This window comes from Plutella xylostella, chromosome 22, assembly GCF_932276165.1.
Source record: "Plutella xylostella chromosome 22, ilPluXylo3.1, whole genome shotgun sequence".
Taxonomy (NCBI): Eukaryota; Metazoa; Arthropoda; class Insecta; order Lepidoptera; family Plutellidae; genus Plutella; species Plutella xylostella.
Window position 1 is genome coordinate 5334538 of NC_064002.1, and position 26781 is coordinate 5361318.

General features: G+C 39.0%; 1 protein-coding gene across 5 annotated transcripts; it reads right to left on the bottom strand.

The window, feature by feature from the left end:
* Positions 1-2630: 2630 nt before the first annotated feature.
* On the bottom strand, positions 2631-26527 carry LOC105383020 (kelch-like ECH-associated protein 1B). Of its 5 annotated transcripts, none has more exons than XM_048628866.1 (14): positions 26216-26527; positions 22608-22759; positions 20180-20293; positions 19152-19324; positions 15573-15732; positions 15111-15227; positions 14530-14691; positions 12643-12834; positions 10135-10266; positions 8673-8752; positions 7331-7536; positions 5210-5386; positions 4117-4269; positions 2631-3525 (listed from the first exon to the last, which is right to left on the bottom strand). In XM_048628866.1, exons 2-14 carry the CDS (start codon positions 22749-22751, stop codon positions 3428-3430), a joined length of 1908 nt encoding a protein of 635 aa, XP_048484823.1. In that variant the 5' UTR covers positions 22752-22759; positions 26216-26527; the 3' UTR covers positions 2631-3427. The 5 variants fall into 5 exon arrangements, with proteins under 5 accessions (XP_048484823.1, XP_048484821.1, XP_048484822.1 ...); XM_048628864.1 differs by lacking the exon at positions 26216-26527 and adding an exon at positions 24274-24499; XM_048628865.1 differs by lacking the exon at positions 26216-26527 and adding an exon at positions 24274-24496 and having other exon boundaries at positions 15573-15722; positions 19160-19324.
* Between the last annotated feature and the right edge of the window lie 254 nt (positions 26528-26781).

Genomic DNA, 26781 nt, shown 5'->3' on the forward strand with positions numbered 1-26781 from the left:
AACCAGATAATACATTAAAACTATACTTAATTATATTATACGTACAGTTCCCCAAAATTGATAATGCACATAGAAATCTTCGTCATTGTTCGGCAACGGTCGTATTCCCGAGCGTTAGAAAACGATTATGGATTTAGAGTGGTTAAGTGCATTTTCTTCATGAAATTTTAGTAGAATTATGTAATTGGTGCTAAAAGAGATAATTGATTTATCAGTAACGAAATTTGATTCGATAATTCATAATATTCCATAATATTAAAATTTACTTCGAAAATGTTACAGTAGGTACTTTTCAAGTGTCTTACTGAAGCTGATGTAAAGATGGATGAAAGAAGGTTTGAATAACACAAGGTTTATATTATAAGGAGAAATGGATTTCAAACACAGGTTTATATAAAAAAATTGAAATCTCAGTTCAAAAGTATTTACAGCACTGATTATTTCACATTAATAAAAATGTTTACATTAAAATCTCAGTTCAAAAGTATTTACAGCGCTGATCATTCACAATAATATTACAATTACAAACTTGGTCTTTTGGGTGTGGCTTTATTGGCAAAGTGAAGTCTATCAATGTGACGCATATTTTATTCTTAAATGTGCCTCATAATATGGCATCGTCAAAAATAATTAAAGTTGAAATTAAATTCACATTTGAAAAAAATAACAAGAACGATGTGTAATTGCAGCTCTTTATAATTCCACAAAAGTAATATTGATCTTGACCTTGAGACCTATATATATTACTTACTATATTACTTACTTAGAATAATATTACCTAGATTAAACTTGCTATGCCCTACAGGGCACTATGTTAAGGACCATTTTGTACATAATTTTAAGATCAGTGTAAAACTTACATAGTTGCAATAAACATATTACTATTACCCTTGACTGATCGGTGACAGCCACGGACCGCCCAAATTGTTTTCGATTATGTGTCACATGATATTGACTACTATTTCTTTCGAACAAGGATGAAAATGCAAGTGCTTTGTTTAAGGCACTGATTCGGGTGTTTCCGGGAATACGACAGTTTGCGAAGATTTGCATGCGCATTATTAATATGGGAGAACTGTAGTATGTTTTGCGCGGAAACATCACAAAAGTAAGAGCTAACTATTGCACACATAACTTTAACCTCTAGAATGCCGTGTGCCAGATCTGTCCCAACCCCCCTTGTCTGCCTAGTGACAGATCTGTCCCAAGAGCACTTCATCGCGATTTTTGTGATTTTAGTTATTAAATACCACGAAATAGAGTATGAAATCACCTGTTATTTATTCTATATGAATGAAACAACCATCGACAACATTCATTGAGTCAAAAACTTCACTTGTTTACTTGTAGCGCGAAATTAAAATTTTGGTACCTTGAACAGTCCTTGTACTCGCGACTGTTGGTAATAAAATAGTGATTTCGTATCGAAAAAACGTCACAAGGAAAGTAAATACTATGTTTTCTTGTTATTTATTCGATTTTGAAGGTATAGTGATAAATCAATATTATAAAAAATAACAAAAAATCGAGTTTTTATCGATCTAAAATTGTACCGGATTATTGCCTGAAGGGTGCGTAACTTTGTAAACTGTTTTCTAGTCTGTTATGTAAAAACATCAATAAATAATTTATTTCATTTATAAAGATAATTTTATTGATAATACATATTTATATCGGTTTTTTCAATAAATAGCCAAAATATTAGGGATTATCAATATTTATCAAGGTGCATCCAAAATTCACACACACACATACGCAAACAAAATGGCCGCCGCTCGTGTATGCACACGAAGTGCGTTGGGTTGATATACAGCGTGTTTTATTTTTTAGGATCTTTTCTCTACTGAACGTGAAGTTTAGGCTCTTTAGAATGCTATCGGTGTATAGATGAGTCTGAGAGGGTGATTACCTGTCCTATTTATATAAATAAATATATGTATTTATATATGTATGTATTTATAGTATAATATTTGTTGAAAGTAGGTTAACAAATAAGTAAATATGATTCAGTAAGTAACTTACGTTTAAGTTTTTATAATTCAGTATGCTAAAATACGAAACATTATAAAAATAATTATCATTCATGTTTTATTTCATCAAAAGTGAACACCCTTGATTTGGGACAGATCTGTCTCACGGCGCACTGGAGCAAGCTCTTGTCACGCACACATGCACATGTACAGAAAATGGAGTCTTTTGAAATAAAGCAAATTATAATCAGTTTTCAAAATATAAATTATGAATCTATTTCCTCTAGAGTTTATATTTTATTGATATCAGTTGATAGCTGTATAATCTCTTCAAGTAATAAATATAAAAAATCCTGGATTGAAACTAAAATTATATTGAAAAAGACGTATTTTTCTGTGATGGGTGCAGTTTCAAGTAAAAATCTGTAATCAATGACCTACAGAAATCAAATAAAACAATTATAACCAATAAAATTCATTGTAACACGTTCATTAGCTATCTGACAATAAATTACAATCAATACATTATTGAGTACCAAACAATAATACCCAAATATTCATATAAATGTGATTCCCGCGCGGGCGCTCTGAACGGTCAAAAAGCGCCGGCAGACGGCAGTTACATGTGTGCGCGGCTGTTCGGCATAGGAAAGGTTAAGGCACTAACGCTATCAATTATTATGCAATATAACTTATCAGAAGTACCTACTCGTACATAAAGTAATATTTCAGTTACATATTTACAAAGTTTATACAAAAACGGTAATAATGACTATCAGATTTCATTTATGATTTGATCAATGTTGTTAACGTTGAATGTCTACTAAATAGTAAATTCGTAAAATCTTATTGTATGCTAGTTCAATATTTACTAAAACAAATATATTTTTTAATTTAATAGAGTTATTTGTTGCTTGTTTGTGGTGGTACGTGTTTCGGTTGCAAAGTTAGTTTTATTACTTTTATTAGACTCTAGGTTAACCCATCGCACCGAGCAAAATATATTATTTGGGCCCTGTTTCACAAATGTCTTTCAAAAAAATAATAACAGAGAGTGATAGCATGTATTTTATCTCACAGGTAGCCACTAACCAGATATTGTGAAACAGGCCCTTAGTAACTTGTTACTTGGCGTTAAAACACTGATAACCATGATACATACCCCAGACCAGGACAACACACACCGTAGAGAGATGGACAGTGACTGTGACATGAGTTATTGCTATAACGTCTCACATGAGGTATTGCTATAACCTGTGATATGAGTTAATGCCTGTGAAATCGGTTATTGCGACTGTGATATGATGTATTGCTATAACCTGTGACTCGACTTAATGATATAGCCTGTGACGATGTGCTATAACATCTAAAATGAGTTCTTGCAATAACCTATGACATGAGTTATTGCTGTAACCTGTGACATGAGTTATTGCTATAACCTGTGACATGAGTTATTGCTATAACCGGTTGTGCGAGAGTGTGCCGATGATGTTGTTCGCCATCGGGACGTCATCGTTGCTCCACGAGGACGCGCCGCCTTGTGAGCTCGATGTCACTGGAACAAATAACATTGTAAATAAATAAACATAGGAATAATAGGTTTGTGTGGTATGTTCTTTATCTATACCCTACTTATACTTCGTTTCCCACTAATCACATACACCCTAGAGGGAAAGTTTGCTGATAAAGCGGAGTCGCTAAGGAGCGTTGGCGCAGCGTTTAGTGATTTTTATTGCTCTTGGCTGTTCAATGTTTGTGTTGTGTAATTGCTAGGTTTAGGCGTAATTCGTTTTATGCCCTCTACGACGAAAGGATATCTCCAACCCGCCTGGCATGAAGCTGGCAATAGCCCTTCATACTTGAGAGAGGCCTATATCCTGCAGTAGACTATTTACTATGTCGAATATACGCGGTGAAAAGTTTTTTTTTTTTACGGCAGTGACTTCTACAGGTTGTTGCAAAAAGGGTATACTAAGCCGAAACCGGCATGTGCAGCATGTTATATCTAAGCCCGAAACTGAAATCGGAATTTCAAAATTCGCGATTTTTTTTTCATAGAAACTTAGTTGGTCACGTGACTTTTTTACTATGGAGAATGATATTTTTTTTTGTTGAAGTTTGTTTCGTGTGGGTTTCCCACACTCACCGGAGTGTCGGTCGGGCTCGGGCGGCGCGTGGTGGCACACGGCGGTGGCGTGGCCCGAGCGGCCCGACAGCAGTGGGACGCCCTCCGTCCACGCGTCCGCGCATGTGTCGTACACCTCCACGATGTCCAGGAATGATGTGCCGTCGTAGCCGCCTGGGGAGATGGAATGTATTTTAATTGACGTAAATTTTTTACAAATGTTTGTCGATTGACAAAATATTATAACAATAATCTAGAATCTAGACAGAGTTTTATATAAGCGTCTCTAACGGCTCTCAATACAAATTTGAGTCAATATAAAGCGCATTTGTCATGTCTAATGACGATAGTTGCAGAATGTTGTGTGAAACAAAACTAAGCCTCAGTTTCGCCATACTCCGTTAGGTAATAACAGGGGATTAGTTGTTGACTTTTGACACATCTGTCAAGAATTTAATATGAAAATGACGTAACATAAACATAATTGATGACATTACAATGTAAGAAGGGTGTTAATGAGCTAACAGACTACGGTGAAACTAGGCCTTTTCACCTAACCAGTCCACCTCACCTCACCAGTCGCCCATAGACCTTTCCGTTCAATACCGATACCGAAGCAAGCCTCAGCGTCAAAGAAAAGTAACTCTTCTCACCCATAGCCGTCTTACCCGCCCACCACGTAGATGTACTGGGATAGGGCTGCCACTCACCCATAGCATATAGCTTGTGGTTGAGCACGGTGAGCGACAACGCGGAGCGGGCGACCCGCAATGGCGCATAGCTTGTCCTCAAATCTCACACACAACGTAGTGCCAAACAAAACTAACCCGTAACACCCAAACAATAAAACTCCAATCCGTGCGGATACCGACGCCGATAATTTTATTGCCAAAGAAAAATAACCGTTCTCACCCATAGCATAAAGTTTATGATTCAACACGGTGAGCGACAGCGCGGACCGGGCTACCGTGACGGGCGCGCAACTCGTCGACTCATTGCTCGCACAACGCAGCTCCAAACAAAACTAACCCGTAACTACCATAGCGTGAAGCTTGATTGAGTGCGGATACAGAAGCCAATGATTTTATTGTCAAAGAAAAGTAACCCTTCTCACCCATAGCATAAAGTTTATGATTCAACACGGTGAGCGACAGCGCGGAGCGGGCGACCCTCACGGGCGCGCAGCTGGTCCACTCGTCGCGCTCCGTGTCGTATCTCTCCACGGACGCCAGCTGCTGCGACCCGTCGTACCCGCCCACCACGTAGATGTACTGCGATAGGGCTGCCACTCCTGGAAATTATTATATATTTGTTATGAATTAGAAAAATGGTAGAAGTAGGGTAGAAAGGAATGGGTAGTCAGCCCACACGCCCGTACCATAGGAAGGAAGATATTACGATATTACTCGTATTAAGCACCTTTATGCTTTATAGGTGCCACAATCTACGTCACGTCAATTCGGCGGTTTGCTACTCATAGGGCGGATACACACTGCTGTAACGTAACGTGTAATGTAACACGGCATGAAATAAATTTCCATAAGGTCAACCGGGGCCAAGTCGCCTACGGGGCTAATGCCTCGAATCCATTTATCTTCCGAACCACATACTTTAGAACTACTGGAGTCATCTGCTATCTATCTTTGGAACTCAAACTTTTACCACTGACCAATAGATGTCGTATCCGGGGCAATTTTCTTAAATAATCTGCCATTTGAATTTTTTCGCCTCTTTTGGCTTCCTCCGGTGTCCCGACACGTTTTTTTTAATCGTTCCAAATGTGTGTTTCTTTAAAAGAATCTATGTTTCCTAACTGTAAACACTGTTATTGTTTTGTTGCTTTACATATTGTTTTGATTATTTTATTGAAATAACGTAAGATTCAGACACAATATGCAATAAAAAAATTGTTAGTTTAGCTTTTTTTTTGGGGTAAATGCCTCTTGGCTGATGGGGTTATTGCCTCTATTGCGGTGCAATAGCCCCATTTCCAGAGGTTCTAAACATTTTGTGTTATAATAAAAGTGGTTTATACACTCACGAGCAATGAAAAAGTTCCAGTGACATTAGCACCAAATTACTCCTAAACGTAAAATACTAGTTTAATGACGCCTTCTGAAATATTGAAGAACATTTAACAGCGTATCAGAATTAACATTCCTAGATTGGTAATCCAACTAAAACGTAAATAATTTGAATATATATTAAACTAAATGTTTTAAAAAATTGGCGTCATTTGGTGTTCACATTATAATGTTGTTAACACGGTATATAGAAAATAATCATATAATAAATAAAAAATAGTCATATTAACAGAATGATCCCACTTGTTTTTAAAACACTAAATAGTTTTGTAATGATTAAAATTCCGCCAGACTCTAAAAATGGTATACTTACTAATTTAAAGTTGTGGTTTGATTGCAAATTATAAAAAATATGTTCTTGTATGCTTTTATACTGTATTTTAATTTGTCACGTAAGTATTTATACTTTTTTAAGTCCAATAAAGTTTTCATAAATAAAATGTTGAGCACCCCTGGAATCTTGGATGGGGTAAATGCCACTACAAGAAATTAGGCTACGTAGGCGCCATAGCCCCGAAAATTTTTGATCAACTAATTCTCCTTAACTAAGCGCAGTATTTAGTTTACAAGCCAATAATTAGCTACGTTAGTAGTAATTCTATAAATTATATCTACTTTAACTTGTAAAAAGCTCTTCCAAGCACAAAAAACTAGTGAAAGAGGCATTAGCCCCACTAGGGGTGATTGCGCCTTAAAATCCCATTTTTTGTAGAAACGTCGTTTACACGTAGAAGATATTTAAAATTCTACAAAATTGCATCAAAACATGAAACTAGATAAAATTTCCTAATATGTATCACAAGTTATAGCTTAATAGGGCGTATAGTCTGTTTGTTATGATCAAATGAATTTGAAAGTCAAAGTATTGTGGCGCAATGGCCCCGGTTGACCTTACTTGAAATGCTATGTAATCTGTTCAGTTCATCCGCATAATGTGCACAGTTGGTGCGCGCAGGCAATAACGCTATGGGAATGCATTGCATATTTGCATGATACGTTACAACAGTGTGAATCCACCCATAGTCATCTGTACCAGTACTTAATTATTTTAGCCACGTAAGTCTTATTAAAGATGGGGGGCGCGGAACGTGTCAGTGGTCATTACTTAACCTCTCCGGCGGAAGTTTTAGCTCCTCCAAATGATAACTCACCAGCGCCACTTCTTGCCGTCGTCATCGGCTTCACACTGGACCAGCAGTTGTTCTCCGGATGGTAGCACTCGACGGAGTTGAGCCGCCGCGCGCCGTCGAACCCGCCCACGGCGTAGAGCAGCCGGTTCACCACGGCCACGCCCACGCCGAGGCGGGCCGTCTGCATGGGCGCCACTAGCGTCCACGTGTCGAGCTTCGGGTCGTAACTAGGAATGGGTATAGTTTTGTTATGTATCTAACACAAGAAGGATTTGTTGGGTTAATAAGTGAATACGGTTTCTTTTTCACTGCGAAGTTCTCGGTCATTAGCTAATAACTTTTGCCTGAGGCTTCGGAGGCATGCATATAAACAGTCCTCTTAAATTACTCGCTGAGTTGTCGAAAAGAACTTTAAGCTAATGTCGACATTAAATAAATATTATGTCTGTCTCTTTCTGTCCCTGTACTTTAAAAGAAAGCAGCAATATTTTAAGGTCGACATTAACTTAAAATCCCTTTCTGCAGCTCATCGTCTATCTATTAAAAAACCGCACTAAAATCCGTTGTGTAGTTTTAAAGACACACAGAAAGGAGAGTGACTTTGCTTTATACTATGTAGTGATGACTTTATGAGGTAATGAGTAAAGCGAAGAATGTTGATTAGGGCGATACTCTTCGAATCTAAATATTCGTATAAATATAACATTTGAAGGCATCTGCAGTGAATCAGTATGGAATTCAAACAATTGAGCATAAACATGTACATATACATAACAATTAGGACTATATAAATATGTTAACTTTAAAAGGAAAATTTTTGATCATAATATTATTGTCTTCTTTATCTACAATAATAGCAGTGACTAGCATCTCCTTATCATTCCTTAGATCATACTTAGTTGTTCATTGTTTTCTTAGGGATTACGGTGTACTTGATCTAAATAATAATCTATATCTAATGCTGATAATTTAACTGTAGAAATAGTGCGTACTCATAATGTAAGTAATATAATTATGGCTATACTTGATAGTCTTTTAAAAACATAGAACGCGGACTTGGGATCACATAGAAACCGTCCAAATAACTGTATATAAACCTGTCAAGTATTTAATTCAATAAGTATTCATTATATGTCGCTAAAACAGCTCAGCAGTAAGGCCGGCTCCACACGTTGGCCCCAATACAGGCCAATACGCTACTCGTTCAACGTGTGGATTTAGAAAATTGCATTGTCCCCAACGTTGTAAAAACGGCTCTAAGAAACCCTTCTAAAGCCAATATTTTGTGGATTAGGGGAGGCCTATATGTCATGCATGTCAACTGTATTTGCAGATTTTGTTGATAATGCACACATTGACTCACCATTCGACGGACTTGTGGTACTCGGAGCCGGCGGACCCGCCCACCGCGTACAGCAGCCCGTCCATCACCGCCACGCCTACCTGGGGACAAACAACACAAAACTTAAGCTATGAAACTCTAATTATAACACTGTATGTGTACAAATAAAAAAGTAACTGAAGGTAGAGAAAACATCAGACTTCAGCTGTCAATGGGGAAAACCAAGTGAAACTTTGGCAGCGCAATCGAGTGTGCCTTTCAGTTTCTGACCAATTACGTTATTGGGGTGAAAAAATGGCGACTGAACCAACCAATTAGAACTGGCGAATCGGGCCTACTTGACAGTAGCGACATCTGGAATTAGCTTTGCGTTTTCCTCCCTATTGGCAGCGGACTGCACGAGGTTGCAGGAGCAAATAACAGCTTCTGCTTAATTTAGCTCGAAATCGTGAAAAACAAGACGTGACAAAAATCTTGCGTCGTTTCTTGCGTCCGAGACGCGACGCAGGATTTTTGTCAAGTCTTGTTTTGCGCGACTTGCGCCTCGTGCTAGGTATGCTAGTTGATATTATACAGTACGTAATGTTGCATTTGTGGGATTAATGCGTGTAATAATTTTATGCATTAATATTTTTAAGTAAATAAAATAGATACGGCCATGAAAGCAACTTAAAACGGTGGATTAAAGGTATATAACAAATATTTAAATTACGATACGAATGATGAATATGATGATTGACATCAAAATCATTGATAACCTTTAAAATAATCAGTGATATCGCCATTATGTGTTCTATTTATACCTATCTGAATTTAGAGATGTTATACAATACGTTTCCAATTTTTCATAAGTGTAATTATATTTATTTTATTTCTTTTTGGAGGGTCACATCATATTGATCTACTTTTTGGTGGGATGAACTCTAATATGTCGAAAAACAAACATATTTTCTACGTACATTAATATTTTGTTCAATAGGTGGACCTTTACTATGAAAAACTCTGGGCTGACTTGAATGTTTAGTCGCACACGCTCTCATAGAAATACCTGAAAACATCTGCGAGGGGGAGGGATTTGTGTTGAAGCGCTATCAATAAGTAAATGTTAATGTGTTCTGGAGTGGAGACCACGATTAGGACGCCTTCCGGCTAGCTAGATGGGTTGACGACTTGCGAATGGTTATGATTGGATGCTGGAAGCTACAGTACACATCCAGTGGCGTGCTCTGGGAGAGGTCTACGTCCAGCAGTGGACTGTTATAGGCTGATGATGAATGTGGGAAGAATAATAAGGTGTACAGTAACGGGTCGTACCCTATTCCGTGGCGTGGACATGGGGCTGCAGGGGCGCCAGTGCTCCGTGGCGGGGTTGAACACGTCCACCCAGTCGCTGTCGTACGACGAGCCGGGCGAGTTGTTGAGACCGCCCACCGCGTAGAATATACTATATATTTATGTAAATGTGTGCAGTAATGGGTCGTACCCTATTCCGTGGCGTGGACATGGGGCTGCAGGGGCGCCAGTGCTCCGTGGCGGGGTTGAACACGTCCACCCAGTCGCTGTCGTACGACGAGCCGGGCGAGTTGTTGCGACCGCCCACCGCGTAGAATAGACCCTGGAATTAGAAATAAACAATTGGTAAGGAGGAGGAAGATAGGGGGAAACCGCCACGGTTGTTATGTTGGTGTGCTATAGTATAGGATAACAACGGATACTGGGATAACTGTGGTGGTCAGTTAAGGTTAGTAAAGAAATGGAATCATATCTAGATTTTAAATATACCTACCCTAAGTTCATAATACCTATTCACCAGGAATACGGCGCCCCGAGCCCCGACCGCAAATTCTAGTTTCTAGATATAGAGTCAGCTTGTTATGAAGCTGCGACTCTAGAGACTTTTGTACCAAGCTAACCGACTATTCTTCAATTTAAACATTGACTCTTTGTTACATATTTTGACCAGGTATATAACTACGTGTGTAGTGGTGTACCTACTTATGAAGCAGACGATACCTACCCTAAATTCTTAACACCGATTCACCAATCCAATTGGACCATCACCTATCTTGAGGCTGATCATACCTACCTAAAAAAACATACAGACGAATTGAGAACCTCCTCCTTTTTTCGAAGTCGGTTAAAAATCTATAAGCTATGAAGCAGAGCATACCTAACCTAAGTCCACAAAGCAGCCAAGAATTGCATAAAAACTCCACTCATACAATTTGCGATTCGCTCAATGGATGATTTTTACCTCGCACACCGCTCCGCTACCCCGCTCCTCTCTGGTGGACAGGCACCCTAAATCCTTGAAGCAGGGGTTACCTTGAGGAAGGCGGCGCCTCGCCCCTCACGCGGCACGGCTCACCGCGGCAGCTTGCTCCAGCACTGGTCGTCCAGGCTGAACGCCTCCAGCGCGTCGATGCTGTGCCGCAGGGAGCCGCCGCCACGCACATGATGCGAGAGTGTTGTGTCGCCGCTCGCGCACCACCGCCTTCTTGTGAGTTAACTCCAGTTTCTAGAATCTAGACTGCTGACTGCTGACTCTATATCTGATATAGATAGCTTCATAAGTAGCTAGAGACTTTGGTACCTTGCCAATATCACCAACCGACTATTTTTTTATGAGGATTAGTCACCTAACAGAAAAGTCCAAGTTTTACTATTCCATTGTATGTGTTATGAAATTCTGAGCACACTACTTTTAGAATTTTTGAAATCTGTCCATAAATGGCAAAGTTATTTAATATTTTATCGGGCTCGGTTTTAAAACGTGCGTAAGCGTGTAGCTAGCTAGCTACTTATGACGCTGTGCCTACCCAAGCTAAGTCCATAAAGCAGCGCGCTTACCTTGAGGAAGCGCGATTGCATAAAAACTCTATTAATGCAATTTGCGCTCCGCTCATTGGATGATTTTTGTCTCGCACACCGCTCCGCTACCCCCTCTACACTGGTAGACAGGCACCCTATGTCCATAAAGCAGTTTGTCTTACCTTGAGGAAGGCGGCGCCTCGCCCCTCACGCGGCACGGCTCACCGCGGCAGCTTGCTCCAGCACTGGTCGTCCAGGCTGAACGCCTCCAGCGCGTCGATGCTGTGCCGCAGGGAGCCGCCGCCACGCACATGATGCAAGAGTGTTGTGTCGCCGCTCGCAGCACCGCCTTCTTGTGAGTTAAGTCCAGTTTCTAGATGTAGAGTCGGCTTCATAAGTAGCTAGAGGCTTTTGTACCTAGCCAATATCACCAACCTACTATTTTTTTATTCAAACATTGACTTACTTTAACTTACTTAGGGCGACTAGCACCAAACTATTAAATGTAGATTTAGTGTTAAATCTCAATTTATGATACGTCATCCATATACATTTTAGGGCATAGCATAAATCGAGATTTAACACTAAATTTACAATGGATATGTTGGTGCAAGTGGCCCTTATTGAAGTGTGTAGCTACTCAAGACACCGATCACACCTAACCGAAGTCCATGCAGCAGCCCGCTTACCTTCAGGAAGGCGGCGCCCAGCCCCTCACGCGGCACGGCTCGCCGCGGCAGCTTGCTCCAGCACTGGTCGTCCAGGCTGAACGCCTCCAGCGCGTCGATGCTGTGCCGCAGGGAGCCGCCGCCACGCACACGATGCAAGAGTGTTGTGTCGCCGCTCGCAGCACCGCCTTCTTGTGAGTTAAGCCCAGTTTCTAGATGTAGAGTCGGCTTCATAAGTAGCTAGATACTTTTTTACCTTGCCAATTTCACCAACCGATTGTTTTTTAAAGGGGATCAGTCACATAACAGAAAAATCCAAGTTTTACTACTCCATTGTATGTGTTATGACATTCTGAGCACACTACTGTTTGAATTTTTGAAATCCGTCCATAAATGGCAAAGTTATTTACTATTTTATCTGGTTTGGTTTAAAACCCCCATAAAAGTGTAGCTAGCTACTTATGACGCTGACCATGACCATTCCTAACCTAAATTCTTGAAGTAGCCCATACCTTCAGGAATGCGGCCCCGAGCCCAGACCGTGGCACGGTGAGCCGCGGCAGCTTGCTCCAGCACTTGTCGTCCAGGCTGAAAGCTTCCAGCGCGTCGATGCTGTGTCTCAGGTAGCCGCCCGCCACGTAGATTATGCGAGGCGTGTTCGGCCGACGCTCACTTATCACCGGCTTCTTGTGGAGGGTTAAGTCCTGCAAGAGAAAGGGTTAGATAGAGTATTTTTTACACGTAGAGTTAACCTGTCACTTATGACTGGATTCTTGTGGAGGGTTAGGACCTACGAAGGAAAAGGGGTTGGATGGAATCTTTTTTTTGAACGTAGATGAGTTAACCTGTCACATTCACAGACGGGAAATCAGAAAGAGTTAAAAGTCTTTTGTGTGTTTCCCAATGGGTCACTGGGACGTGAGAAGTTAAGGTTTAACAAAATAAGGACCATGTTGATGCATAACCTTATGTCATTAAACTCCTAGCATCCTAACCTAACATGTACAAAAGTCTATTATTTTATGTCAGTTACTAAATTGACAAGTGCAAATGTCAAGTCGAATAAAACACAACTTGGCATTTACACTTGTCAATTTTGTATCTGATAAAAAAAACTTAAGCTGTCCCACACTAAAACGAGAAATGATAATAATAGGTACCAACCGTATTTTGATTACACATTGTAACCGAAGTATAAGACAAGTAGGATTAACTCGCAATGTCACCTCTCCACAGCGTAATGTCAATGCCTCCAACGACGCCTCTTAACTTTATTTGACTTTTTTTCACCTAGTCATGGTGACAACTGATAAGGTGGATGACAGTGACAAAAAATGTTTGCCTGTGATAATTAAATTAAGTTTAAGTAGACATAACACACTGTCGACAAATGTTTATGTACACCTAATACATACAAGTATAACACTATTATTGCTTGAGGGTGCAGTATGAATGACTAATAGGTACATACCGAAAATACCTATATCACAATCTCATGCAAGAGGTTTGAAAAAAAATAATAATAATAATAATATAATAATAATATCTTTATTAAGTAAAACACATTACACAGTTACTAATAACTAAACTATACTAAGGCTAAAGTAGATGTCTCATAAAAGTTATTGTTTAGCCTCCACTGCCGAACTAGGTAAAAACCTGTATTTCAGCAAGTAGCGCCTCACCCACCAAAAATGACAAAAATAGCCATAGACAAAGGCAAAACTAGACTCGCTAAGTCTGTTTATGTAACTTAAAAAAGTATATAACAGTTACTTAAAACTAACATAAAAAGTAAGAAATTACAGAATTTATTAATTTATAATAAAAATAAAAAAAATATTTTAAAATTAAAAATAATTGTAAGCCGATAACGGCAGGTCATAGAACTCGTCATGAACCATTTTTTTATGACTTGCGGAAATGAACGGAAAAGTTTCGATAAATAAAATAAATATACAGGGTGATTGGTAAGTCGATGTATTCCTTTAAATGGGTTATAGACGAAGGCATTTCCATTTAATTGAACCCCATAATGCATTATCCGAAAGTCAACCATTTCTGAGTTATTTAAGTTTTAAGTTATTTAGGTTTTTGCCAAAAATTATGTTTAAAAGCAAAATATTTAAAATAATAACCATTTTTAATACTTTTTTGATTGTTTTGCATTAGTGACACCTTAGCCAACTAATTATAAATCTTGATTGATATTCTATTTTTTTAATATATCCAATGTTTTTTTTTGTTTCTCTATGTTGTCTAACAACTTTCACCTTCACTTTTGCACTTCACAGCTACTTCTTCCTTAAGCAAGGCGGTTACAGTCCACAATCATTTAAATAATACTAACTTAGTCTGACCGCACCATAAATAAAATTGGCCTTAAGCGCAACACTTACCTTAAATATCCTAGCCAAGTACTCCCGACACGCGGGTACTTTCTTCAGCACAGCGCACGTGGTCATCTGTTCCCGCAGGAAGCTCGGCGTCAGGTACTGACATCGGACCGCCTGTAATATGTGCTCCATGCGCGGGTGCCGTCTGTCCTCGTCGTATTTCACCTGGGGGACAGAGATGGGGATATCGTCACGGGTTACTTACGGGTGGCGGAGTAAAAAGGTGGGAAATTTGTAGTGAATACGCGTTTATCACACAAAAAATTATAAATATATTCGTTCGTCGCATTTAAGAGGCAATCTACAGTGAAAGCCAAGCGAGCAAAAAGCAGCTTTTAATAACAAGACATTACAAACTGTATACATACATGTGCAATGTTTGAGGGTTTAAAAACGGTTGACCCTCGCGACGGTTCGAGCCAGGCCAAGCCTCTGCCGTGCTCGCTTCCCTTTCTTTTATTTGTATCTTTCGATGTAGACGATGGTTCATTCTATATGTAATCTTACTTATGCCTACTGTTGTGTGTTATGGAGATTCATGGCTTGGCTTGGCTTTCGTCTATGAAATCAATAGTACAACTCACCCAATTTAAAACTGCATTATACACTTCTGTTTCTTCTCTTACATTTAATTCATCTTTTCGTATTAAAGATATTAACTCTGCTGGCGTTAACTGTAGGAACTCTTCTTCTTGGCACACCTGCGAAATAAAATAATTTTTGATAAACGTGGCTTGGTTGGGAATAACATAACCATACCTATCTTAGGTATTATTATACAGGCTGTTGCAAAAAGCAAAGTAGTTGCAATGTCAGTGTTTCAATGATCAGCCACATTATATGGTGAATACCGGCTTGGAAGACGTAAAAGAGGCCCCCCATAAACAACCTGACGACATTGTATAGAGAGTGAGGCAAAAGTAGTGGAGATGGAGTGGGAAGACCTTACAGCCACTGCCCAACATCGAGCCACATTAAGAAACCTTCTCAAAGCCCTTTACTCCTGCTGAGGGACGTCAGGATGTATGTTAATGCTTAAGCCGTACCTGTGTGAAATGCCTCTCAATGAACTGGTTGACCTTCATCTTGAGGTCGGCGCAGCCGTGCTGCTCCGCGAAGTTGGCGATGCCGAGCGCGTTGGCGGGGTCCAGCTGCCGCTCCAGAAACGCGCAGCACGCCTCGATCACGTTCGATATCTGGGGACCACTACGTCTTATGTCGTATTTCTGCTTGAGTGAGGGTAACTTTGGTTTGGGTGTCGATATCTGACGGACGTTTTATGTCGTATTTCTGCTTCGGTCATTTTATTTATTTATAAATACTTTATTTTACAAATATGACATACAAGTGTACAAAAGGTGGACTTAATGCTAAAAGCATTTTCTACCACCCAACCTATAGAAGGCCAGTGAGAAAGAGGTAATGTTCACTTTGGCTGTTTTAGCAGCATGCTGATTTCATCGGGCACGCGGGACGCGTCACGCGTGCATATGCCACGCGTTAAAATGAATACTTGTATGAACGATTGAGTGATCAAATCTGCATGCTGTTAAAAACAGCCTTTGGTTTGGGAGTGAATTTAGTTTCATTTGACAAAGTTGTTGGAGAAGATTTCGGATGTTGTCAAAATGTAATAACAATAATGATTAATTATGGCATAGCATAATATGGCCTGGCATGTGGCTTGACATGAATTAATATGGCATAATATCATATTGGACGATATAATTCCTACAGTGATTTATCATAATTAAGAATACGTAAGTTATCTTGCAATAGGCAAACTATAGTAGTACAGTACAGTGTCTATTTAAACAAATCGACGTATTTTTTAATCCAAATTGTTAATTATTGAGTTTTAAAAACTAAATATTTATCAGTGATTTAATTACTTAGTGCGATAACGTCGTCTGAGTAGATAAGTCTAGTAGTAGTTCTAGTAGTTTTTGTACAGATAAAAACTTATAATGTTATGAACTAAATAATGTAGTACAGCTACGTACCTATGTTTCATGAACATGACAAAAATGCGTAGTCTAGTAAGAACATGCCATATAAAATGCATGGCTCGATCACTGATGATGATGATATTTAGGTACCATAATTATAGAGTTGTATAATGTATATTCATTGGCATTTAGCACAAAATACATAAACACATACCTAATATCTAAATATTCAAATAAGTAAGTATCATTCGTCATGAATGCAAAATTATACCACGATGACTTAACACTTAACAATAATGTGTGAATAAACTAAAATGAAAGTAACCGGCCTGATAACATGGTAAACAATGACGATAAAACGCGATTACATTATTATCTGACAGTGCCACAATCTTTCCTACTAACATTATGACGCAAATACGCACTGTTCACCCTGATTTTCGCAGTTCATTTGTACTTGGCGAAAACATAAAACTCATATGATAGACTTTAGACTTTATTAGACGCCGTTAAGGTACAAAGTACAGATTTTATATCTGAATCTAGATTTCCTAACGAAATAAATCATAACATTTATTTTTATTTATATTCAAGTTTTTTTTTTTTTTTTTTTATGCAGCCTGTGTCGTGTCCCACTGCTGGGCAAAGGCCTCCTTATAAACTGACCACCGTTCCCGATCATGTGCTTCCTTCGGCCATTGAGGCAAAAACCTGTCGAGGTCGTCCCGCCATCTCCGCCTGGGTCTTCCGCGTCGCCGACGTCCATCACTGGGCACCCACTCGGTGACAATTCTGGCCCACCGGTCCGGGTGCATGCGACAGACGTGGCCTGGCCTTATATTCAAGTATATTTAAGAAAACATGTGAATATGTAGGTTAGGTACGCTTAATAAGCCAATCATATCGAGAGATAAAAATAATTTATCTAATTTTATGCATGAACATGCCCATACAATGCTTTATTGGGTAATAAACATTAAACAAAATCGAATCACTAAAATCAATCAGAATGTACAGTAATAGTGAGAAATATTGAGACTTCGTGTTTTTCCAGTTACCTATTAAGATCGTTTCGCCTACATTTTGAAGTGGGTCGGCATTTGAACACTTCATAATACGCACATCATATTTATATGATGTAGATATCTGTCTATATTTCTCTCTCTCTCTCAGCCTTCTGTAGTCCACTGTTGGACATAGGCCTCTCCTAACGATCGCCACCCCAAACGGTCACCCGCCATCTGCATCCAGCGGCTTCCCGCTACCTTACGCAGATCATCAGACCAACGGGTTGGGGGGCGACCGACACGCCGTTTGCCGACACGGGGTCTCCACTCCAGAACCTTTCTACTCCAGCGGTCGTCGGCTCTGCGGGCTACGTGGCCAGCCCATTGCCACTTCAGCGTGCTAATCCTTTTGGCTATGTCGGTAACTTTAGTTCTCCTGCGGATTTCTTCATTACGAATCCTATCTCGCAGGGACACGCCTAACATAGCCCTTTCCATAGCACGCTGAGCAACTCTGAGCTTGTGGATAAGCCCTTTGGTGAAGCACCACGTCTCGGCTCCGTAAGTCATCACTGGCAACACGCACTGATTGAAAACTTTTGTTTTCAGACACTGAGGTATGTTTTCAGTGAAGATGTGTCGTAATTTCCCGAACGCTGCCCATCCGAGTTGGATTCTACGAGCTACCTCTTTATCGAAGTTGGATTTACCTAATCGGATCACTTGTCCTAGGTAGGGATACTGATCGACTGTCTATATTTACATAATTATAATATTGCACGTCTCCTCGTCTATTTAACAATTCGGTATGTTAAGTAATTTTATGGTGATTGTTTTTATAATTTTAAATTGAAGTATGTTGGAATTTGAGACAATAATTTGAATATTTTTTATTTTACTGCTCTCGTTAATTTAATAAAAAATAATTAAAGATCGGCTCTTCGACGATTTTATGACGTCATTCGCTACCATGCAGCCGCTGACGTCATCAAGATCGTAACTCTGTGAATATTTACACTTTAGATTGACAGAAGTGACATTTAACGATTGAACATTTTTATTCTCTTTGGTTGAAACTTTAACCTTGCGCAGCGTTTGAAGGACAAATTATATTTTCATTTTTTATAAAATAATCGGAATCCTTGAATATTTTAGGTATATTTTTAAGAATGAGACACTTATTAAGAAGATAATATCTCGAAACGGTTTTGGAATTAGCATCAAAATTTTTAACTCAACATACCGAATTCCTTTTAAGTAAAAGTTTCCTGGAAGAGCTCGCTTATACCGATAATTCAACCTATTCTGTGAAATTATTTTGTTTGATCAAGTAATAGAAGTAGATGGTTTCCATGGATGGAAATCAAAATTCTATTATTAAATATTTTAGATATTGAAAAAATAGCAGCATCTTTTTTTCAATTAAAACACTCTACACTTAAATATAGTGCATTAATGTATAGTGATGGGGGCCAGCAACGTCACACCGTATATTTCAATTGATACATTCCGATAGCAGGTAAAAACTTATATGCTTATCTTTTTTACAGGGCGGACTAAAAATAATCATTTGTAATTGTAATGTGTGGCCTATTACCTATTGTAATTTATGAAAAACAAGCTCAACCGCAAAATCACAAAGTCCCAACACATCTCGCCACCACTGTACCTAAATACCTGGAACATGGTGGCGGCGGGCAGCAGCTGGCACACCGTCAGCTCCGTGATGCGCACCTTGCCCGTGTACATGAAGTACACCAGCCAGCCCATGGCCGAGGGGCACACGCCCTGGAGACGGACCCGGGACATCTCGCACTCTTTGAGCCCGCCTGTGAACATTGCCTGTGGAAGGGGGGTAGGTCAATAGCTATAGTCAACGGTATGTAAGTAAAGGTGATAAATCGCTAGAGGATTTAAGTACTGTAGGTAAAGGATTGCACATATGATGTACGTATGTACAATTTTATCTAACAACGCAGTTCGTTGCACCGGCATAGTTTGCCATTCTTTACGTCTGCTATTTTCATTGTAAATTAAATAAAGAGACTTTCCTCTCTTGCAGATCTAGATTTATGCATTTTTTTCATACTAATATACCTATCATCATCATCATCAGCCAATAATCATCCACTGCTGGACATAGGCCTCTCCCAAGGAGCGCCACAACACTCGGTCCTCGGCCTTCCTCATCCAACCACTACCCGCCACCCGCCTAAGGTCGTCAGTCCAGCGGGCAGGAGGGCGTCCCACGCTGCGTTTGCCTGTTCGTGGTCTCCACTCGAGAACTCGTCTACCCCAACGGTTATCGGTTCTTCGGCAGATATGACCAGCCCACTGCCACTTCAGCTTGCATATTTTGACAGCTATGTCGGTAACCTTAGTCCTCTGACGGATAACCTCATTTCTGATACGATCCATCAGAGAAACCCCAAGCATAGCTCTCTCCATAGCACGCTGAGCGACTTTAAATCGGTGGACCAGTCCTACCGTCAGTGTCCACGTCTCTGCACCATACGTCATCACTGGCAGGACGCACTGGTTGAAGACTTTTGTCTTCAGGCTCTCAGGAATGGCTGAGGAGAATATGTGACGAAGTTTCCCGAAGCAGCCCAACCCAGTTGGATGCGCCTTGCAGCCTCCTTGCCTTGAATATACTTAGCCATACGCTAATTATACAATTATCTAAATTATATTTACCTTAAAATATGGACTAGCGGCCGCTAAAACTACTTTGTGTACGTGGAACAGTTCATTGCCCACTTCTAATATCACGTCTGTGAGCATGTGATGAGATCGCATCATAAACATCATCTGAAACAAGACACAAAATACATTACAAACAAATACAGTTATGACTTAGGGATGATTTATATTAGACCGGGCCGGGGCACTTTTGTATGAAGTTTCATGCGTGACGTGGCTCGTTCGTGCCAAACTTCATACAAAAGTGCCCCGGCCCGGACACGGCCCGGTCTAATATAAATCATCCCTTAAGTAAACAATACAGTATGAAAACACTGAAAGCTTCGAGGGGTGTGCGGGAGTACATTACACTCACTTTTGTTCAGGCAATGTCTTAATTCTCAAATTCTCAATTGACCTCCATAGAGGAAATAAAACGTTTATTGACCTCATTGTACAAATATGGCGGCTGGTATGTAAATGTAAATGGGAGAATTGATTGATTAGATTCCGATATGATAATGACTCAAAGTGAGATATGATGAGTGAGTCCAACCGCCATTTTCATTATTAATTCTTTATACGCGCGCGGTTCTGTTTGTATCACAAATATCACATGTAGTTGAGTGATCATAAATTACTACTACGTAGTTTAAAAGGGCTTTCCAAACATAACATTTATGTATGTTGCCGACCTACATAACATAGGGACTTCCCTGTTATCAGTCGTAATATCACAAGTAAACAAGCCAGGTGGTCAAAGTACACTAGATAGGCATTGAAAACCTAGATATTATTACAGTCATGTGAATTTTATTTATTGGCTTCGCAATCTAAGATACGAAAGTCATATTCAATGAGTTGTGTTTTGAGTTTGTGACCTTTGAACTTCGTCATTCGTCGTGCGGGAATTTATCACTGCTGCAATGCAATGGTATAATCACCTTATTATCTTCCACCGTGGAAGAAAAGCTGAACAGAACAGAACATAATAATAAAGTTGAACCGTAGCGCTCTTTAATAAAAGTAATTTGAAACAGTAAATTATTGTTATATGTTATGTAGTATTAATTGATACAAGGTTCAGAAGAGCCGTGCCGGCATAGGAAAAGTTCATCTGTAAAGGTGCAAATAGGCAATTAGGCAGCTTCGACATGCGGTTGCAGCAGAACAACGTGTTGTAACGTCACTACATTGATTCATTTCACGTCACGTCACGCGGCACGGTCATAGAATTACATAGAAATATAAAAAAGGCTTCGTTCCAAGTAGGCAAACTGAGTTTGTTTGTTTTGTGCTTACAAGTCTAACGACGACGCAACGCACGCGCGCAAAGTAATGTTTGTCTACTGGGAACGCAGTCATACAGTGACGTCGGCACAGTCTAGCAAACAAATTTAAACCTTAAAAGCAGCGGCAGCGTTACGATACATAGTAATATTTGAACGTAGCATCTATTCCAAAAATCATTCAAGGTCACGGGCAGGATGTTAGTACGATTATTGCGTAGTCACGATTACTATTAGTTATCTACTTATCACGCTCATATATGATGGAATATAAATAAAATTCACATATTGCTAGTTCTCTGCAAGCAGGTGTATCAAAGTAAGTGAATTGACGTTAAAACTATGCATAAGTACCATGACTAATAATTTATTTATGGTTAAAACCACCGATAATTATGAATATTGAGTGCTATTCAACGGTTGGTTGATCTTGAGCAAACATAATCCATGTTTACACAGTTAGATTCGCAAAATTTATATGAATGAGCTCTTTCATTGACGTCGATGGTAAAAAATTAACACGAGCGAAGAGTAGGTTCACTTGCAAAAGTGTTTGTTTCACATAGCATCGAATCGCCTCAAACAGTATATTCAGTCGCTGAAAATATTTTTTCATACGGAACATTTGGAACAGCTGTTATTTGTCTCGCAATTTCAGAGCTATACTCTGTCCATTATATTATTGGTTTTTTGACAGTCGAAATCCCATACATATTTGATGACTGCAAAGGAAAACCAACTTTACTTACCAGACATAAGAAAACGTCTCAAATACAATAACATAGTGGAAGCTCTATAGTTGGTCCTATAACCGTCGGCGTCGTCGAAGTATCTACTTCAATGCATATGGGTGCATTGACCTGAATCGGGAAATGAACTTCTATGCATAATAAATTTATTGTTTTGACAAAAGATAAGGGATTGAGATAGAGATGACAATTTGGTTTTTAGATTGGTCGGTTTTTACGACGCGACGTCATATCATGTGTGGGAGCCCTAATGTGTCGGTGGTGCTACATCAGCTGCTGCTACACTGATTCCTTATCGACGTAGATAAACGTCACTATATATCACGCTTCTCCATAAATACGGCCCTGTGATTTGTGTTTCCGACGTCGTGAAACCCGTGTAGCGATCGCAGCAGTGGCTCTTACCTTCATAGCGTCGGCGATGTAGTTTCCCATGCAGAAGGTCATGTCGCCGATGTCGTTGCTCCCGCCGCTGAGGTCTCCCTCCAGCTTGGCGTCGAGCCCCGGGAGCGCCGGCACCTTCCGCTCGTGGAGGTCTTCCGTCTCCATGCTCTCCACTGCAGCGAGGGACCAGTGGGACATATGAGCATCAGTTACTAGTACATACACATGTTATGACTTATGATAGATAGAAGAGTCATTGAGAGGCTTATATATGCAGGGGACGAATACGGGCATACGATGATGTGATATTGGGTAGCCGATGGCCGTGACCCTGACTGATATGCCGAAGATCGAAGGAGGTATTTGTTTAAAAGACGTATCCGCCTTTGCACGCAGGTGTTGGATATTAGGTAAATGTTTGTGTTGTGTGATATCTCCAACACGCCTGCCAAGCCTGGAAATTCTGCAGTGGACATTTTATTACGGGTTTTGCGTTTAAGAGAGATTAATAAGATGTAACTTAAGAAAGAGAGCTCAATATATGCAGTGCAGTGTGAGTGGCGCTATTTATTTATTGCCTCAGTAACGAGATAAGTGGTAGGTGAACTCCACTCGGCGTTGTTCTCTTTAGATAATGAAATTATGAGATGTAGAACAGAATCTCAATCGTCATCACGTCATCAGTCAACAATCGTCCATCGCTCTACATAGGTCTATCTACCCCAATGCGGTAGAATCAGAAACTCTCCATAAATTATAGTGATTCAAATATTGTGATTATACCATTTATTAGTAATAAATAGTTGTAGTAGTAAATGATTTCGAAAGTAGAGTTGTGTTGAGTTGTTGGCGTGGCCAAACGCTACGAAACGGAAGGATGTAGGTATTCGAAAGCAGTTTTTACAATCCATGATTCATCAAAAACTTTTGTCCTATTCAAAAGTTATTGTCTCATTTTACATGATGTAGGTAAGTAGTTACGCTTATCATTTATCGTTTACAGCAACAACGGTATCTTTAACGTAATTCAATTAAAATATTGCGGTAAAAGCATGATTCAGCTATACTTTGAATGAAAATCTGTTTGTGAACAATGTCGAATAAATTATGAGGTATTACGTTACGACTATCACGAAAGTTAAAATATGTATACAAGGTGGGAGGGAAACTAGACTGAAGTTTACCTACTAGCCCCTGCCATTATAAGGTCATGGCATAAGTAACAAGTTTTGAAATAAATACTTAAATGATAATACAGTGTAGTAGTGTTTAGGGAATTATTAATAAAACATAGGTTTGGCTATACGTTCGGTAATGATCACTCGAAGATGACATTAGGTAGCTATTTATTTCAAAGTGCTGAGTGAGTGTCCCGGGTTCAATGCGCTGCCGAGGAATATCATAGGGTCTCGGACTTTCAGTCGAGCGTGTATAGTTGAATCCATAAACATTTAATATGCGTTTGGACCTATAAAATATAGTAAGTACCTATTTCTCAGTCAAAAACAAACTACATTGAAGTAAACGGATGGTTCAGACTTTATACGATATGCATGCATGTGACCCGATGTACACCTATTAAGATATTTATGGAACCGATTCGACTATAGTGGAAAAGTTCTTGCAGTGATTGTCCTACCTCTGGCGACTTGGTACCTTTTTAATTAAATAACAAACACTTTCTTACCATTTCTTTCATTGTTTAATAGCGCCTGAAGTCGTATATCTCTAAACTCTGTACGCATATTTACAAACACAAACTTAACACTTAACTATAAATACGAAGGACACAGATCACTTGGTAATAAACTGTAATAATTTCACTTCACATTTTGTTTGTGGTAGGCATATGGCAGAAGGGTAGGCATAAGCCTAAATTATTGTTCACTATTCACAGAACTAGCGACACAGTCTCGCGCGCGGGCGAAATTGCAACTGACGAAGTCGCGACTTTAGTTGTGAGTTGTGACTCAGCAATATTTACATCATTGATCATCCTCAGCTGTTGAGGAAAAAATACCCGCTTATCTTATCTACAACAATATCATAGTGAATTGTTTTTTTACATGTGTTTTATTTCAATTTATGTCGTTTGTAGTAGATTGCTGCATTCCTCATGGATTATTAAAGATACTACAATGAAAGGGCAAAAAAACGTTTACATAATGTTATTTTTGGAAAATTATATCATTATTATGTATATTTAATTTATTTGTATCCTCTTATCTTGATTAAATGCTGAATTTACATTGTTTTGGCCACCTGAGAGCCTGGATAATTTTGCTAATGATTGGGTTGAAGTATAATAAGTTCTGATAGTGCAGTGAAAAAACCATTAGCCTATATAAATATATACTTATATATAAAGGTTCATACAGATGTAGTCTTACAGGTACTGTCTGGAATAAAAAGGAACAGACAACATTTTCATGAATTCATGTGAGATTGCTACAGAAGTGATATGTTGTGATGCAGTTTGAGAGAAACCTATGTCCAGCAGTGGATGATAACAGGCTGATGATGATGATAAGCTAAGATAAGATATTCTTTATTTGTACACAAACAACATCCTGGTTGATGATGTTTGTCATAATTAGTTGTGTCTATATAAAATTATGATTGCAATCAATAATTATATTAAAAATCTGATTACAAAAATTCATTCACCATTATGTATGTAACATTGGTGCTAGTGGTAGGCATATTTTATACCAGAATCCCCACAGAAAGGTCATTTAACGTGGTGTGAAGCTTTATGTTAGATATTTCAGATTATGATGCTTATAAAGATCTAATGTAACTAATGTTAATAAGCATGTAACCTCATTCTGGTTAAACATCTACATACTATTAAGTGTTTAGCTTCAAGTCCTATCATGAAAAAATGGTATCAACATTTTGATGAAGCTTGAATGCATGTAGCAAAGCTCTTGTTAGGAAGAAATAAATGGAGTAGGTGGTTAATATAATCATTTATTTTTGTGTCATTCATGGTAGCAATGATGAAAAGGAAGAGTGAAAAACCATATGTCATGACAGAGCAGAGTAATAGGCATCCTGGGAAATCAGAGACCTCCTCAAGGCCCACCAGAGGGGTATAAATGTGGCAGTCCACTGGGCTGCACATGTCTTACCGTTTACCATCGACACAAGAACAAGAAGAAGAGCCATTGAAAATATAAGTATTGTGGGTACCAATGGGTGTTGGGTGGTGACCCAAACTTAGAGGTTAAGAAATAAGTATCTCACATGTATTATACCAGTAAAATATTATGCATTATGTACATACACCATAGATATAGCATGACATGATATGGAAGACTTGCAGATTAGACTTTGAGGATGCATACAAATTAATATAGATAACAAACAGTCAGTCTCTGCTTAGCAATACCTCAAAAAGGAGGTGCGAGCTAAGCTGATTCCATCTTGCCGAAGAAACTTAGATTTAACAGTTTTATTGGAATCCTAGAATTATTCAAAGGAAAAACTATTACAACTTAACTGTAGATTCCATACCACAAGAGAACACTTAAAAGTTTAAACTTATAATATCCCAAGCCTGTATTTTACATAATACACTGCATTGTTAATCAATCCAGTAATAAGAAAATAGGCATTAAACTTACCCTCGCTTTAAAAGCCGGAAATTAAAGCCAATATTAACTGAAGTCACTGTTACGATGTACTTTCGAGTACGTATATTTTAAGTTAGCTTAAACATTTGAGTAGAGTTGATATTGGTAGGTACGGAAATGTACAGAATTTCACTATTAGAACAGGCACAACAATTTATATTTACTATCAAGTAATTATAGTGATGTTAGAAACACTAATACAATGTGAGAAATAGATTTCATACGGGTTGTAATAGTTAATAATATTGCAAGAAAACATAAAAACTTTTGTTAATTTACTTTACGTTTATCGTACCTAGTATTAGTATTTTTTTGTAAAGTGGAAATGTCATAGTGAGTGGTGACAAACAAATGTCAATATTGTCATCGTTTGTCATTTCGCTAGGAGTCGTTTCTGCTCTGTGATCTACGTTTATGCAATAGAAGTAGAATTATTATTCGTAGTATAGCATAGAAGGAATAAAACTATGGTTTATGCAAAGCCTCGCGTACAGCTGCGTACAGACAGGCCAAACGAAGCCAACGAACTGGTTTCGTTTGCCTTCTTTGCTTCAATC

Excerpts from the sequence above, each read along its gene's own strand:
- LOC105383020 (XM_048628864.1), bottom strand. The coding sequence starts at position 24,331 with ATGCGTACAGAGTTTAGAGATATACGACTTCAGGCGCTATTAAACAAT. Across the intron at positions 20,294-22,607 it reads ACATCGCCGACGCTATGAAG|ATGATGTTTATGATGCGATC; the intron begins GTAAGAGCCACT and ends GTCTTGTTTCAG. Across the intron at positions 19,325-20,179 it reads CCGCTAGTCCATATTTTAAG|GCAATGTTCACAGGCGGGCT; the intron begins GTAAATATAATT and ends CCCCTTCCACAG.